The sequence below is a fragment of the Rhineura floridana genome, chromosome 2 (genome assembly GCF_030035675.1).
Source record: "Rhineura floridana isolate rRhiFlo1 chromosome 2, rRhiFlo1.hap2, whole genome shotgun sequence".
Taxonomy (NCBI): domain Eukaryota; kingdom Metazoa; phylum Chordata; class Lepidosauria; order Squamata; family Rhineuridae; genus Rhineura; species Rhineura floridana.
Genome location: NC_084481.1, coordinates 96,692,048 through 96,709,565, shown reverse-complemented (window position 1 = coordinate 96,709,565; position 17,518 = coordinate 96,692,048). Strand labels below are relative to the sequence as shown.

The window sequence follows — 17,518 nt, the reverse complement described above, 5'->3', positions numbered from 1 at the left end:
TTAGAGACGTCCCTTTTGAAAAAGACTGGCAGCTGTCTGCCCTACCTTTCTCAATGCATCCTTCACCTCCTTGTTCCTGAGGCCATAAATCAGGGGGTTCAACATGGGGATCACCACTGTGTAGAATACTGAGATCACCTTATCCTGGTCCTGTGTATGGCTGGACCCAGGTCTTAAGTAAATGAAGAGAAGGGTCCCATAGAAGATAGTAATAGCTGTCAGGTGTGAGGTGCAAGTGGAGAAAGTTTTGTGCTTTCCTTCGACAGAATGGACCTTCAGGATGGCAGAGAGGATGTAAAAGTAAGATATGAGGATGGTGATAAAAGACACCGTCCCAAGGACGCAGGCAGAAACAAAGATCACTATCTCATTCACTCTTGTAGAGATGCAGGAGAGCTTCAAGAGAGGTGTGATATCACAAAAGAAATTGTTAATCATATTGGAGCCACAGAAGGGCAACTGGAACATTGAAATGGTTTGAGTGGCTGCATTTAGGAAAGCAGTCGCATATGAAATGGATACCAACAGAGCACACATCCTCCTGGACATCACAACCTTATAAAGCAGCGGATTGCAGATGGCCACATAGCAGTCATATGCCATCACAGACAGTAGGAGGCACTCTGTCCCTGCAAGCACAGCTTAGAAACAACACTACAAATACACTTCTTTGCTCTCAGGAAATTCACCAGAATCTTGGGAGTGATCACAGAAGAATAGCAGGCATCAACCAAAGACAGGTGACTGAGGAGAAAGTACATAAGAACATAAGAACATAAGAAGAGCCTGCTGGATCAGGCCAGTGGCCCATCTAGTCCAGCATCCTGTTCTCACAGTGGCCAACCAGGTGCATGGGGGTGTGGAGTCGGGAGTCAAGCCTAATGAACACAGTCATCCCAAGATTTCCAACCAGAGTCATAATATAGATCACTAAGAACAAAACAAAGAATGGAATCTGCATCTCTGCTTGATCCACAAATCCCACAAGGATGAACTCGGCAACATTGGTCCAATTCCTGCAAGCCATTTGTTTAGCTTTTGTTAGAAAGAGAGAAGGAAAGTGGCAAATTACTGAAAAATCCATATTCATTGTCTTTATCTCATAAAGCTACATTCCCAAGGTTCTAAACTGTTCTCAAATCCAGGGGCTCCAGAATTGTGGTCTGCCTTCATTCAGGTGGTCCTCAGTGTGTCAGTTGAAGATGGTAGATGGTACATTCATTGCATTAACTGCTCATATTGATTTTAATTGTATTTTATTGCATCTTTTATTTCTTATGTGGTATGATATTCTATGGAATTGTAATTGTAATTCAATAAATTGCAATATATAAGACATGAAGCAATACAATTCAATTAAAAATCATACAGAATCTAGCACAGCCCATTACAATTGCTACAGTAGGCAGAAAAATCATTAAGTGGTCCACCAAGACCCTCAGTCCATTTTTAAGTGGTCCATAGAAAAAAAAAGTTTGGGAACCACCGCTCTAATAAAACCCTATTCTAGGTTGATGTAGATGAGTCTGCAATCCTAATCAAACATACTAGGCAGTAAATATGCATAGGAGGATCAGGCTACATCTCTTTTATTACTTATTTTGTGTAAATGATTTTTGGTACTGAAGTCAACATGCCTGATTTTTTGTACAGGGATTCACAGGACCATACCAAAGCCATCTTGCAAAGGGAAACTGGATCCACTTACACATGGGTTTTTAAGACTGACTCTTTTGGAAATGTGAAGTTTTAGAGATTTGATCTTCCAAAATCTTACTCATTGTGAATAAACATAAAGGTTGATCTAGATTGCACACAAACACACATAAAGCCAAAACAGAAATTAGGTAGGCCTACGTGGTTACCTTTACAAATAAATTTAGGGAGGCTATTTTCCAATAGTGACAAACCCAGAATCTTATACCAGTATGTAAGAACTATTCAGACAATATAATAACATGAATCTTCAAGGGAGAAAGGTTGAAGGAACTCCAGCTCCCTAAATAAGGAAATAAGAAATCTTCTTTTTGCAGTCCATTCCAGGAAACATCACTCCTACCCAGATACTGCAGATCCTCAAAGCAGCTACTGTGAACAAAGTAGAAGGGTGTTTTTTTTATTATTGTTGTCCTTGTGATCTCTGGAGACCAAGGCTCTGGAGGCTTCTGATACAACAGAACATTAAAAAAAACAGAGACAGTCAATATATGTGTGCCAGTTGTTTCACTGAGGAATAGTACAGTACACACTTGAAATTGTTTTAAAGATGCAAAACTTTGGATTGTATTCAGTTAGACCCACTGAAATTAATGAACCTAAATTACTTATGTCTATTAACTTCAACGGGTGCACTCTGAGAAGGACTTGCATTGAATGCCACCTATTGTGCCCCACAATCTAGGATAAATGATGAGATGTAAATGATGGGTCTCAAGAGCCAGCATTTCACATTTATAATAGAAATCTGCAGAGATAACCTGCTGTGCATTTCAGGATACACTGAATCAGTTCTAGCCTTGATACCTTTCCTCACCTGTGGACTAGGGGTGAGTTCATCCATGCCCTGAGCAGAAACAGTAGATGAACTTGGCTGGCCACTTTTTGGTTCAGGGAGGCCTCTGAAGTCACTATCCATCCAAGAATCAGGACTTTGAGTATATGCGCCTAGTGGGTCTCAGGGGGGATCCTTTTCTAACCTCAGGATCCCACAGGTTTTTAGCAGGTGCCAAAAATAATACAGTGAAGGCACTTGCCTGATCTTAATGCAAAAGGATTTCCAGAGAGCAGGTGCTGCCATGCTAAAAGATCAGTTCCTTGGAAATGGCAAATGTACATTATGTGGTACTTATTATTATTTATTTATTTTACGGTCATAGACCCGTCCAGCTGAAAACAAAGGATACAAAAGAGTAGGGTAAAACATCAGTATTATCTTTCAGATATACATGAAATATAAAAATATACAGATAGTTGTCCTAAAAAAACTTAGAGCGTATACGTTGAGCTGCGTATGTAAAATTGGCAACTCTCAATGTAATTCATTTGTTAATTCCTGAAACAAGAAAGCGTATTTTGTTATCAGAGGTCATCAGGGGTATACTTTGAAGTATGTTCAATAAAAATTTAGAACGTATGCAAACATACATGGGACAATTTAAAATAACATGAGCAAGTGATTCAATATCTTTCCCACATGGACACAAGCGTTGGTCATAAGAGATTCCCTTATATCTTCCCAGAAGTCATGTGGTACTTGTAAAAGTGCCATTGCAGCAGATCCAAGTGGTTGAGTGGGCACATACAAGGTAAGGAAAGCCTTCAAGTAAACTGGTCCCAAACTCTTGAGGGCTTTATATACTAACAGTAACAGTCAGTACAGATCTCTAAACAGGGGTGCAATATACTAACAGGATCTCACTCTTGTCAGCACTCAATGCTGCAGCTAACATCAGTTTCCAGAGCAAACACAAGGGAGGTCCCACATAGAGTGCACTGCAGTAATCTAGCCTTCAATTTACCAATATCTGGACTACTGTGGTCAAGCTATCCCAGTCCAGGAATGGCTGTATCTCTCGTGCCAGCTGAAACAGATAAAAGGTGCCCCTAGCCATTCAGGACACCTGGGTCACCAGTGACAAAGCTGCCACCGCCACCAGACTACATACTTGCTCCTTCAGGGGGAGTGCAATCCTGCCTAGGGCAGGCAATTGATCAATTATTCAGACATGGGAAACACTCACCTACACAACCCCCATCTTCCAAGCTCAGGGATTCAAGGTCAGTTTATTGGCTCTCATCCAGCCCACTGCTGCATCTAGGCATCAGTCCAGGGCCCACACCACCTCTGCTGATTCAGAAGTTATGGAGAAATTGAGCTGCGTATCATCAACATCGTGATGACACCTTGGCCCCAAATCTCCTAATGACTGCTTCCCATGACTTCATATAGATATTCAAAAGCATTGGGGATAGGGCTGAAAAGCACTCTCCCAGTACTACTCTCTGGACTTGGCCACATAGGTAGAACCAGGATCACTGTAACACAGTGCATTTCATCCCCAGCCTTCCTGTAGCCAGCCTTCCTTGTTAGATGGGGCATGCTCCAGCCAATCCCCTCTCCCACTCACTGGTGGAGAGGATGTGAAGGCCAGGAGAAGGGAAAGGCAGTGACCTTCTCCCCCACTCCTCCTCCATGCAGAGAGTGTGTTAACTTACATAATGGGCTATGTAAAAGGTCAACAGAAAATTTAGTATGAACACAAGGAATGAAATGACTGGCAGATTTTTGTTTCATAAGAAAAAAGAATGTTAAGGTGTGAAACAAATAAAATAGTTTATGCTATGATTAAAAAGTTAAAAACTGGTGTGGAGCTTGTTTTCTTTAAAAAAAATCAGTTTTAATCTTATATCACAACACCAATACAAAAAAAAAACAGGTTTAGAAACAGAGCAAGAGCACATTGCAATGTAACCATAGCCAAGCATTTAGGTGCTGAGTGGTGCTGAGAGCAATATGCACAACTTTCTTGATGAAGTCAATGGCAGCTAGCCGTGATGGCTGTGCTGTGCCACCCTAGTCAGAGGCAGCATGCTTCTGGAAACCAGTTGCCGGAAGCCTCAGGTGGGGAGAGTGTTCTTGCACTCGGGTCCTGCTTGCGGGCTTCCCCCAGGCACCTGGTTGGCCACTGTGAGAACAGGATGCTGGACTAGATGGGCCACTGGCCTGATCCAGCAGGCTCTTCTTATGTTCTTATGTTCTTAAACTGAGTCCTCAACTTTACAAAATATTTTACTGTGTAATAGGCTTCCTTTTGTAAACTTATAAAAATGCTTGATAAACATGAAAGAAAGCCTTCCAAATTGTAGGTTTACAATACACTGTTTCAGAGAGAAAAAATTGCATTGCACCTAAAAACCATATTTTAGCAGTTTTTGGGTTTTCCTAGAATTAAAGTAATGTGATTTTTTAAAATCAAAATTAAGGTTGGCTGTCCTTTCTTTTTTCAAATGGAAGAAAACCCAAATTTGCTAAATGCTTGTGAGTCACTGAACCCTGAAAAGGCCTCATGCTGTGCTGCTCAAGTTGGGAAAATCAGAGAAGGAGGTTCCGGTTTGACCTTCTTCCGGTTAACTGCTATCTTCTCAGCTCCAGTTTGTTTCTCTTTTAATTTATTTTTACATAATTTTTACTTGGGCAGATTTTATCTTACTTCGGCTAAACTTTTCCTTAGTCTACAAGGAACATCTGATCGTTAACGACCCCGTTTTACTGCAGTTAATCCTTGTTTTATGGCTCCTCTCACTCCGTGGAATTATAAATCTCAAAAACCTTCAAAGAACTTTAAAACTCTCAAGCTTTGACAGCCTATTAACCTCTTAGTCTTATAATCTCTAATTAGTGGGAAAATCAGAAATTAGGCCTGAATTGCAGCCTAGGTAGCCAGCCAGCCAACTAACTGTAGTGTGCACAGCAGTGTTTCTATTCCTCTAGGACTGTTTTCATCCGCCAAGCAGTTAAGAAAAAGAAAAAAATTAGCCACTAAGATGTATAGTATAGTATAGTATAGTATAGTATAGTATAGTATAGTATAGTATTGTATTGTATTGTATTGTATTGTATTGTATTGTATTGTATTGTATTGTATTGTGAGCACTTTAAAAGAGTAAAGGGTAACTTAGAGAAGATATTTTTTCAGATCACTTTAAGTTATCTCTTTATTTCACTCTTTAACAATAAGTACCGAATCCTGCTCTACTCATCATAACTGCAGAATAAACAAACATTTACTTCTTACTGCAGTCAAACAAACATGTGTCTTTATTGCTGGCTGGGTAAAGTTTGAGAACACAACTGAAACTGAAATGCAAAAGCAGAGCAAAGGAAAGTCCAAGAATGGAGTCTAACTCTAGTCCATAACACAAAGTTCTAATATTTAACTCTTCAGGGGTCATGTTATTATACTGGCAATTTTTTTCAGAATCACTTAAGTTATTATAGGGTGATTGTCATCATGAAAAATGCACCTCAGTCATGAAAAGTCTTGAGTAGACCTTTTGGGGATCTTCAAGATGAGGCTTTATTGCACACTCACCTTGTCTTGTTCACTCAGTTTTTCAGAGGTTCCTATTCTTTAATTACTCCTGTTCTTAAAACAAGCTGTCATTATTTAAATGAAGGTTGTCACTGTCTGTCATGTCACAATTTTTTAAAAAAGGATTTGTTGCTGTTGTTGTTATGTGCCTTCAGGTCGACCATGGGAGCCTCTGGAGTGGCAGAGCCCCTCACCAGTGGAATGCAGTGCAGTCCAGCAGACAGAGACCCCTTCAGGACAGTGGGTCAGGGTTTACAGTTGCTCTTTCCCTCCCCAGTGACCTCCTTCCAAAGGAAACCAAACCTGGATAAATTCTCCACCTCTAGATTTTTTTCACCGCTAGAAGAAGTGGGGTGAGCATAACAATAGTAATACTTGTGACTATGATTTCAGAAAGTTTATAGCAAGACAGAGGTACACTTCCATCCAACAATTAGCCATTGTAAATCCCAACAATAAATCCCAGAGCTCTTTATTATAAATTGAATGGTTCATGTTTTACCTCTGCAATATCATGATAAATATATTTACCTGTTTGTTTTGCATGTGCAACACCCCTTTCCCCCTGGACCCTTCCCCAGCTGTCTTCAGCTTCTCCAAAGGCCTGGCCTCATTGGCACAATGATGAATGTTAATCTTTAAAAGCAACAGTTTCTGTAATGAGGCAGTGAATACTCCATTACATGCTTCCCAGGTAAGTTGCCACAGATGAGAAATATTCAAGCAGAAATTGGCCTGAATAATGGCACGCTTGCTATTTTAGTGACAAATTGCTCTCTTCCTTGATTCAGACACCTCAAAGATTGTGGATTGTGGTTGTTACGTGGAAAGACTTCACAGCAGCACCTACTGTTATTTTCTTATACATGGTTTTATGAACTCAGATAGTGTAATTCGTCAAATTATTGCTTTCTTTAAAAGGTTAATGGAACACAAAACCTACAAAAATAAGAAAAAGCATTTTAAATTACTGTGATCTGCATAGGATGAAACAGAATTGTACAATAGCATAAGAAACCTGCTCTGTCTTAGAGTATACGTAGGCATTTCTCAAAATGCATTTGTTAGAATGTTTTGCTTTCATTTCATTTTTGTTTTTTTACCACTTTGGGTATTTTTAAAACAGGAAATTGGTTTATAAGTGGAATAAACAAAAGCACAAACAAAAATCATCAGGCAAAAAACAAATTCTATGAGCAGAAGTTCATTGGCAGCAAATTGTTTAGAGCTTTGACAAGGAATAAACAAAATAGGCATCTTATCAATAAGTACAATAATTTTTACATGGTGATGTTTTGGTCTTAATTTCAGTTAGTTCAGGAGGGCTCAACCCTGCAAGGTAAGAGTTCCCAAACTGTGGTCCACAAACCACGACTGGTCCACAAGCTTCATTCAGGTGGTCTGTGGCATGTCTATAAAGCTGTGAACAGTGACTGCAGCTGCTGATCCATGGGTCTGCAAAGGAAGGCGAGCACGATGGACTAGAAGCGATGGGTTCAAGGCACTTGAAAGGAGTGGAAAGTATTAGCTGCAAAGTTAATTGGAGACTAGAATTCAGTTGTTTAATCTTTATTTGAGGAGTTAAAAATCATACAGCACCTAGGACAGTTCACTGCAGTTGCTATAATAGGCGGAAAGAGAACATCAAGTGGTCTGCCAAGAAAAATTCATTAAGTGGTCAGCAATTGTCAAGTGGTCCATGGGGAAAAAATCTGAGAACCATTGCTATAAGGAATTGCAATGCTAAGGCTCAAGTCTGGGAAATAAGCAGCAATAAAGAAAATACGGTGCCTCTGAGCATGTACAAAGTGCCTTTTCTCACCAAAGAGAAAAGGCATATTCAGGTGTGGTCTCCAAATCAGCAGGTGAGGTTCCGAATCACACTTGAGCCCTGGCATGCCTCTGTTTACTGATTAACCATTAAGGTGACCTTCACACATGGGGCTTAAATCTGCTGTGTGCCTCCTTACAAATGTAAGATATATGTTGATAAGAACATATATGCAGTTTCTCTGCTGCATCCTGACCATTCTAAGAACAGTCACTGGTGGTAGAAAACAGTGAGAGACATTCAAACACCCAGTAGTTTAATGTAAAAACAGCAAGAGTTGATTCAGGCAATAATTTCAAAAGAAGTCTGTTCCTTTGCCAGTATGTCTGGAGAAAGGCGTGGACTGGAAACAGCTTTGCATCCATTCTTGGAGCCAGGCAAGGCTACAGCAGGCACGTATACACACACGGCATATATGCAATGGCAGGAAGGGCTTGGTGTCGCTAGAAAAGTCAGCGCTGCTGCCCTATCCACCCCGTCTTTGTCCAGCAGAACAGTGCCCACCTACCTGCCCTGTGGGTGACAGTGAAGGTAACACTGGTCCCTTCACAGCCAAGCAGGTTTTTTTTTTACTCAATGTCTTTTTTTTTTTTACAATAATTTTTATTCAAATTTTCATAAAACAAACAAAACAAAATCATAAAACATTCAAAGACAAAAAACAAAACAAAACAAAAATGATTAAACAAAAAAATAAAATGTTGACTTCCCATTTGTCGCAGATCAGTTATAGGTCTACAATATATAACAATCCTGTCTCTTAAATTATATTATAAAATCACTTTCCTCCAGTAGTTATCTTAATTAATCATCAAATCTCATAGACATTACTTTATTCTTTCCACAAAAAGTCAAAGAGAGGTTTCAATTCTTTAAGAAATATATCTATCAATTTTTCTCCAAATAAACATGTCGATTAATCCATCTCATTAATAATAATAATAATCTTATTGTCATAACCATAGACCAAATAAACATATTGATTAATCCATCTCATCAAATCTGTTAAGTCCAATAATTTCAATAGCCATTATTCCATTATCCATATTAATTCCATCTTCCATCTTCAATAGTCCTGTTAAGTCCAGTAATTTCAGTGTCCAATCTTCCATTATCAGTATTCCATAATAATCTTGCTGTCGTAGCCATAGTCATATAATAAGAGTCTGATGGGAATTTCCTCTATCCTAAATATTTTCTTGCCATCGATTCTGAATAAGTTGCTGAAATATTGTTGTAAAGTCATATCTCTGTTCTTCTGTTTTACAAAATGCACTGGCTCATCTCTTGAGAGTTTTTCCATTGTCACATGGCTGCAGTTAATTCCATAGATTTTCTCTATATCAAGCTCCATCACGTCATTCCAGTCCAAAAAATTATCCAAGCCAACTGATAACTTTATCTCTAATATCTTTATTAATTTCTTCAGAGATAACGTTAAATTCCAAACAGTAGATTTTATTTCTAATATCCATAAACTCCAGATCTTTTTCCAGTTCCACATTTGTTCCAATCTCCAGGGCTTGTATCTTCCCTTTATTTTTTCTTTTCTCATCTCTGATCTCATTCTCCTCTCTCACAGGATCCCCTGTTTCTTTAAGCTCCTGCGTCATTTTGCTCAGTTCAATTTTCAGCTCCTTACTGCCCTGTCGCAGGGTTTGTTTCATTATCTCAATCTCATCCATTATTTTCTGAAACATAATTACTTCCAGATTCTCAGCCACTTTCTTGATTGCCATTTTTAAAACCACAAAGACAAAACAAAACAAAAATAAAGAAGAACCACTTCTTATTTCAGCAACAATTGGGTTAATATTCCAGGCTTGATGACATCACAGTATAAACAGAGCAGCCTGCCTTATCTCTCTATGTTCAAGAATACAAAACAAATTTAGTTCCCAGCATCAAAACAGTTAGTGGCGTCGTGAAGAAGCAGATTCGTCAAAATAAAATAGACCAAAAAGAGAATAGTCCCAGACAATATAATGTTCCAAAGTTCATATTTTTTATTTTTTTCTCCTCGGAATAGAAATCCCTCTTCTGTTTATATCTTTAGAATGCACTTCCAGGACAGCTTTTTGCAATAGAAACAGAGATAAGCTGTTAATTTCGTGAATAACAGAGAAGAGTTATAGCTCACCCAGAAGTTCTTTAAAGCTGATTCATTTGACAAATCTCTTTTTGCTGCAACAATTTAAACCAAGTAAAAAAAAGATAGAAAGAAGGGTGCTTGCCTGTTAGTCCGTTTTCTCTTTGAAGAAAAGATAAACGTATCGCATTAATCAGATAGAGCTTGTTCGGAAGTCCATCCAGCATTGCTGGCTGGACCTTTTCTCATAAATTAATGAAATCCAGTCCTCCCAACAAAAACAGGCTTTTGAGGTTGATCTCTACGTTTCTCCCTGCCCGGGAGAAATTTCATCAGTCAAAAAAAAAAATGTTCTGACTGATTTATATCTGAATAAGCTTCTTCTGCGGCGGGAGCCCGTCTCAAAAGCAGGCACAAGCGAAGTCACCCTTCCTGGAAGTCCTTTTTTACTCAATGTCTTGATTGGCCAGAGATGCTGAGTTTGTTCACCTGCTCTACACTGTACCTGGGGAGTTGTTTGGGGACATTGGCCTGTGTATTGTAGTTTAAATAGGATGGCCATAAGTGATGGGTGTATCTGACCGTTTCTATTTCTCTTTCTTCCAAACTTCAGTTCAGTTCTCCATATCAGTTTGTAGGGAGGGGGTTAGATCCTCATGGAAATTCATCCGCATTTTAGTGCAATCTTCTCCTAATATGCATTTTTCAATGCCATTTTGCCTAATACACACATTTTATAAGGCAGTTTCCTCTAATACAATGTGTCTTATGTTAGTTTTAGGAATACATGCATTGTTATGCACACTTGGCCCCAGTATACACCTTTTTGTACACATGGTTGGAGAACTGCATTGCAACATTCAGAGCAGTGCGAAGTTTGAAGGATAGCTGTGTTTTGGTTGGCATATTGTTTCAGAAAATGCAAATTTCATTGATTTGCCTTTAAATGCAAACTGAACTGAAAAGTGCAAACAAAGAGTAAGAAAAGATTCATTGGGGAGCAACCTGAGGTACTTTAATGGCGACAAAGGATTCCCGAGACAAGCTCCTTAGGGCTATGAGGTCTGTGGGTGGAAAAGGTCCCCCTTTAAGGCTTTACTCACCAAAAGTTGTGGGCCTTGTAAGGATACCAAGCTGTGAGGGGCTGAGAGACAATTCTGTGTGAGACCCAAGAAGAGTTGGCTTGCCCATTGGGATGAACATGAAAGGGGAAGGCTGGCAGCTGGCTCCCATCCTAGCAATAGTTTCCATGCAGTCAGAGTTCTGCAGATCTCCTTTGTTAAATGGTCAGTAAAGTTATGGCCCTAGTTACCCTACCACCAGTGTCACGCCTCTTACTTCTGGGTATGGGTGCAGTTGAAAATACTGACATGGAGGCATCATTGTCTTTGGATGTTCCTTTTGTCAGCTCTGGTCAAACATTTTTCACAGTTTTTTTTTAAATACTACAACTCCGCTGCAAAACCTACTTACCAGAGGCAATTGTGAAATGAATGTACCTCTCTCATACCTCTCTTTTAAAAAATCAGTGGTCCCCACTTTCCAGGAGCCCCCAGTTATGCCTGGTGTGTCTTGGTGGCATGGGAGTATAAGACACGGTAAAGGTCGGTGCCATGCAGATTGTCCTCCCATTAGCAGATTCCCTGCTGCTTACTGGGAGGGACAGCGGGAGAGATGAGGTGATGGTGAGGTCAGCACTGTGGAGGCACACCAGTAAGAGTGCCAGATTGGCTCCGCCATTCACCCACACAGTGGAGAACTCCTTGCAGCCCAGTTCCTGCCACAAGACCCAATCAGCTATGCTAGCTGGGATGGGATTTAGGAGCTTCTAATATGCTCCAGGGTCATACATTCATCTCCTGACACAGATATAATCTGTCTCCACCATGCCTCTGAATGCCAGTTTCTGGAGAACAACTTTTGCAGTGGGCTGTTGCAAAGATAGATGTAAATTCAGAAATAATAATTACTATAATTTAAATAGAAATGACCTCACCATACAGAGGAAGACTGGGATTAGGTGACCTGTGTGCATGGTTAGCCTGATGTCCAGGTGTTTATTGTTGAAGGGCAACCTCAAGACCTCTGCTGCTTTCCCTTCTTGTGGTTTTTTATCTTTAAACTGGACTTGGACCAGATAGTCTGCAAATAGAGGACTCTTTCAAACAGAGGACATGTCTCTGAAAAGCAGGAGAAATGATCACCCAAGAGCATTTCCAAACTGCGAACTGCTCCTTCAAGGGAGCCCCATGAAAACCACACGTACAAGAATAAAAAGTATTTGCTTGCTTGCTTGCTTATTTATTTTTGGCATGTATAGACCACTTCCCTATAAAATATCCAAGGTGGCTACTGAGAATATTTACTTGCTTTCTTCTGGTTTTAGGGGACAGACAGAGGAAACCATTTTCTAAAACCATTTCATTGCCATTGCCCCCACAGTTCCTTCCTCTCCTTGATTCACCTGACATGGACCTGGAGGCAATGAAACAAAAATGGGACAAAATGTCCAAGGGGAATATTACTACAGTGACTGAGTTCATTCTCCTTGGCTTCACAGAACATCAAGAGATCAACGCGGCTCTCTTTGTGCTCTTCCTGGCAATCTACGTGGCCACTCTGGTGGGGAACATCGGCATCATCACATTAATCTGGATCACTCCTGGTCTGCACAGCCCAATGTACTTTTTCCTCAGCCATCTGGCCTTCCTAGACCTCAGTTATTCCTCTGTCATTACTCCCAAGATGCTGGCCAATTTCTTAGCAGAGAAGAAGACTATTTCATTTGCAGGATGCATTGCCCAAATGTATCTGTTTGCTTCCTTTGCAGATGCAGAGTGCCTCCTGCTGGCTGCCATGGCGTACGACCGCTACATGGCCATTTGTAACCCACTGCTCTATCCAGTTCTCATGTCCCACAAGGTTTGTGTCTGGCTGGTAGCTGGCTCCTATCTCACGGGCAGCATGAGCTCACTGGTGCACACCTGCTTTACATTCCATCTCTCCTTCTGCAATTCTAATGTCATCAATCATTTCTTCTGTGACATCCCTCCATTGTTAGCCCTCTCTTGCTCCAACCCCCATTTCAATGAAATCCTGCTCTTTGCCCTCTGTGGTTTCATCCAAACTAGCACTTTTGTCTTCATCCTTATCTCATATGCCTGCATTCTCTTCTCCATCTTGAAGATCCCCTCTGCTGACAGCTGCCACAAAGCCTTTTCGACTTGCACTTCCCACTTGACAGCAGTTGCTCTTTTCTATGGCACCCTCCTTTTCATGTATCTACGTCCGAGTTCGAGCTATGCCTTGGACACAGACAAAATAATCTCAGTATTTTACACTGTGGTGTTTCCCATGGTGAACCCCTTGATCTATAGCCTGAGGAACACAGAAGTGAAGGATGCCTTGAAGAGAACATTGGAGAGAAATTTGTGCCGTCGTTAGTGATGAAATGCAGAGAGAGAGAGAGAGAGAGAGGCAGAGTCCATTTCTCATCTGCTGTGCGTACAGATAGACTTGTAAAGCTGCAGGCCACAAAAATTCATATTCCTTAGCAGAGGACTGAGTATGAAGAAGCCACCCTTCTGTACAATTTTGGTCTATTGTACTTTGCTGTTTTGATTCAGAACAAATGGATGTCATTTTCTCTGTGATATACTTGTTCATCTCATGCTGTTCCTTAAAATATTTTCCAAGTAAGGCCCAAATTATATGCAATACAGTGTGTTTTGTTCCTGCCATCCTATGGCCCTTCCCCATGTCTCTGTGGTAATGTTTACTAAGAGCAACTGAAGTTGCTCCAGACAGCAGGACTAGAACCAATGGGTAGAAATTGCAAGGAAACACATTTTGGCTAAATATCAGGGGAAATTTCCTAATGGTCTGACCTCTTGGACACTGGAACAGACTGCCGTGTGAGATGGTGGGCTGTTTTTTGCTGGAGGTATTTATGCAGAGGCTGGAGAGCCATCTGCCAGCAGGAGTTGCCAATGTGGTAGGGCGATGGTATGGAGCCACCCTCTGAACACTGCAGCTTACCTGGATGAGTACATCGGTTGGAGTGCTGGATTAGCTTTGCTGGTGTGTTCTGTGCAGTCCCAGCCTTCCCACCACATTTTTCCTGCACTGCCCAGATGCACTGCTGCTAGAGATGGGGGAGAAATTTGATTCAGCTTGCAGTTAAAGGTGAAACTGTCAAATGTGCACTGTATATGAGATATGTAGAAAAAGGGGGTCAAAGACCAGAATGCTGAAGTATTTTATAGAAAACTGGTTTTATTGCAGAATATTTTTCGAAGAAGCCCAACACTTTTCAGCCTGTAATCACAGGCCTTCATCAGGGGATAATGAACTTTTACAATGGTTAACCGAACAATTTCGGTCCTGTATTGTACTGATAACAATCCTCTTATACAGTCTTTGAAAAATATTCTGCAATAAAACCAGTTTGGGCTTCTTTGAAAAAAATCTCGCAATAAAACCAGTTTTCTATAAAATATTTCAGCATTCTGGTCTTTGACCCCCCTTTTTCTACATATCGAATTGGATGCTCACCACTCTTTATCTACTGAACAATATGAGAACAAACGCACAGCTAACGTTCAAAATTCACACGTAGCCGACTTTTGCAATGCAGCTCTGCAACTAATGTTTACAAAAATGTGTATATTAGGGGGAAATGTGCATTAAATGAATATACATTTTAATGAATAAACAAGGCAGTGCCCCTCTGATACCCACATATGGTTTTCTGACATTACCCTAACAGCGCCAGAGCCATTGCTGCATGTGCCTATTACACAGTGCTCTGGTAATGTCAGAAACTCTGGGTCATGTCACATGGGAGCAGACCCCAATGTGGCTTCTTTCCATGACAGCATCATCTCTCTTGTTGTGGAGCTTCTGACATTCTGAGTAAGATTCACTCATAGGCAAAAGAAAACCCTTGCATTTTCAGAATGTACATATAGCCAATAGATATTTCTATCAAACTTTAAAAAGCAGGTAAATTGTTGCTTCCTCCCTGCTAAAACAAGATCAGCACAGCACTTCTTGTTTCTGTTATTTGGGCTGATTGCAGGTGTTGCCACTCACCATATGCTCAGAGGCACATGTTACCAAATTCTTCCAAGCTACACAGGAAGTGGATTGGACTGTGAAAGACCAACCCAAATTGTGTTTGCATTTTTACAAATTTGTAGGGCAGTACAATATCTCAGAGAGGAGGTCAGCTCTTCCCCTGGTGCATTCACTATAGCTGCCCAATTCCCCTGCTTTTTAAAGTTTGACAGAAATATCTGTTGGCTATAGGTACATTCTTAAATTGCAAGCTTTTTTTTTTTTGCCTATTAGTGAATTTCTCTGCTTTTTAATCCAGGAGGTAAGAAATGGGATCCTGTGCAAGTGTGCTGAGAATGGATTGATCATTGCATGCTTATTGAGCTCAATGGGATTTACTCCCATGCAATCATACTTAGGAAAGGTGAATGACCACGTGGGAGGGAGGGGGAGGGCTGGGGTGGGGAGAGGAAGAGGAGGAGGAAGGGAAAGGAGTGGGGGAGGAGGAAGGGAGAGGAAGAGGAGGAGGAAGGGAGAGGAAGAGGAGGAGGAAGGGAGAGGAAGAGGGGGAGGGGAGAAGGGAGAGGGGAAAGGAAGGGAGGGAGAGAGGGAAGGGGAGAGGGGAGGGGAAGGGGAGAGGGGAGGGGAAGGGAAGGGAAGGGGAGAGGGGCAGGAGGGGAGAAGGAAGGGGGAAGGAAGGGAGGGAGAGGATAGGATAGGAGGGAGGAGGAGGGGAGGGCAGTTTTGATCATGTGCATGCTTATTCAGTTCAATGGGGTTTAATCCTGTGCAATCATGCTTAGGTGAAACTGATCTGGGAAGGGGCAGGGGGAGGAGAGGGGGAGGGGGAGGAGAGGGGAAGGAGAGGAGAGGGGGAGGGGAGGAGATTGGGAGAGTGGGCACTGGGCAGAAGGAAAGCCCCTTCCCTTTCCAAAAGGAAAACATTGTTAACAGAATCATTCTTTTTCAGGGTTTTCCCCACCTTTTTATTCTCCAGCAGACACATGTAGTCTCCCACCCAAATTTAAACCAAAGCTGTCCCTGTCCACATCCATACCAGATGTTTATTCCACTTTAAACAGTCATGGCTCAAACAAAGATTTGTAGTTCAGCTGTATCCTACCAGGGAAAACACAAATACAAATACACAAAGACTTCTTGTTGCCCTCTTGTTAGCCAAGTCAAACAGCTGTTAGTCTGGCTTTTAGAACACTGACAGTTGGTTCTTACTGTGCATGTCTGAACTTATCATAGACTCCAATGTTTATTTTCTTAAATTAATTAAAAATTTGCCATGCATTTCTTTTTGCTTTTAAACTGCAGAAGATGAAGGTCAGAGTATGGGGCAAGGTCATTAATAGGACTCAGGGCTGGCGCCAGGCATGACTAGGCCCTTGGGCACCAGCCTGCCCATGGGGCCCACCCGCATATCCCACCTACCTCTTGCATCATCTCATGTGAATGACTTGTGCTCGTAGCATGCCTGCCTGCCATCAACTGAGATTGCAGCGGGGGCATCAGCCCCTTAGGAAAGCCCCCTTCTCTTGGTTGATGGCAGATGCATGCACAGCACACATGGCATTCACAGGGATGGGAGAGGTAGGTAGGGTTTGCATGTGGGCTTATTGAAGCCCACACTGTCTATATTGGGTGGGGTGCCTGGGAGCTCCCTCGTCATGATCCGTGGCAGGGTTGGGAGCAAACACTGCTGTGGATCATGAAACAGGAGTGCTACCCTCCCTCCCTAAGGAGGAGCCCTTCAGGGGCCCATCTGGGCTGCAGAGGCCCTCAGTTAAGGCCCAATCTGACTGTCCTCTTGTGCCAGCCCTGATAGGATTACATGTACTCTGTGAACATGGCTGATTTTTAATTAATTTCAACAAATTATGAGGCTACTGAAAGCAAAAAATCCAACAAGGGTCTGGATTATTTTACTCATGTTTTAGATTTTGAACACTGGATTCTCTCTGACTGTTTTGTGCATCGCAAATGATGTAAGGAGAACTTGTCGTCATGACACTTTGGAATGGAATGAGATGGAGATGCTTGTTAACAGCAGATGAGTAGCTTGGGTTAGAAAATGATTTGGAAGTTCACTGATAAATTATCTGACCCTCTAAACCATCTTCCCTTAACCTGGTGGGCTCCAAATGTTTTGGACTACAACAGCCATCCTCCCTGAACATTGGCCATGCTGGCTGGGGCTAATGGCAGTTAGAGTTCAAAATATTTGGAGGGCATCAGGTTGGGAAAGAAGCAAACACACACTCTCTTGTGAAATTTATTTATTTTATTTATTTATTAAATTTATATACCGCCCGACTAGCGATAGCTCTCTGGGCGGTGAACATAAAATAGTATAAAAATACAATGAATAACAAAATAATATTAAAATACAATCAACAATACAATAAACATTATTAAAATTAGATCAATGTAACTTAAAAT

General features: G+C 41.3%; 2 protein-coding genes across 2 annotated transcripts; one reads left to right on the top strand and one right to left on the bottom strand.

Moving 5' to 3' along the window:
* On the bottom strand, nucleotides 1–1,027 carry LOC133377941 (olfactory receptor 5G9-like). The gene is made up of 3 exons (XM_061612735.1): nucleotides 855–1,027; nucleotides 665–762; nucleotides 1–629 (listed from the first exon to the last, which is right to left on the bottom strand). Exons 1-3 carry the CDS (start codon nucleotides 1,025–1,027, stop codon nucleotides 1–3), a joined length of 900 nt encoding a protein of 299 aa, XP_061468719.1.
* An 11,490-nt stretch (nucleotides 1,028–12,517) lies between these two features.
* On the top strand, nucleotides 12,518–13,456 carry LOC133376796 (olfactory receptor 5AS1-like). Its single transcript, XM_061609585.1, has one exon. The coding sequence runs from the start codon at nucleotides 12,518–12,520 to the stop codon at nucleotides 13,454–13,456; it is 939 nt and encodes a 312-aa protein (XP_061465569.1).
* The last annotated feature ends 4,062 nt before the right edge of the window (nucleotides 13,457–17,518 follow it).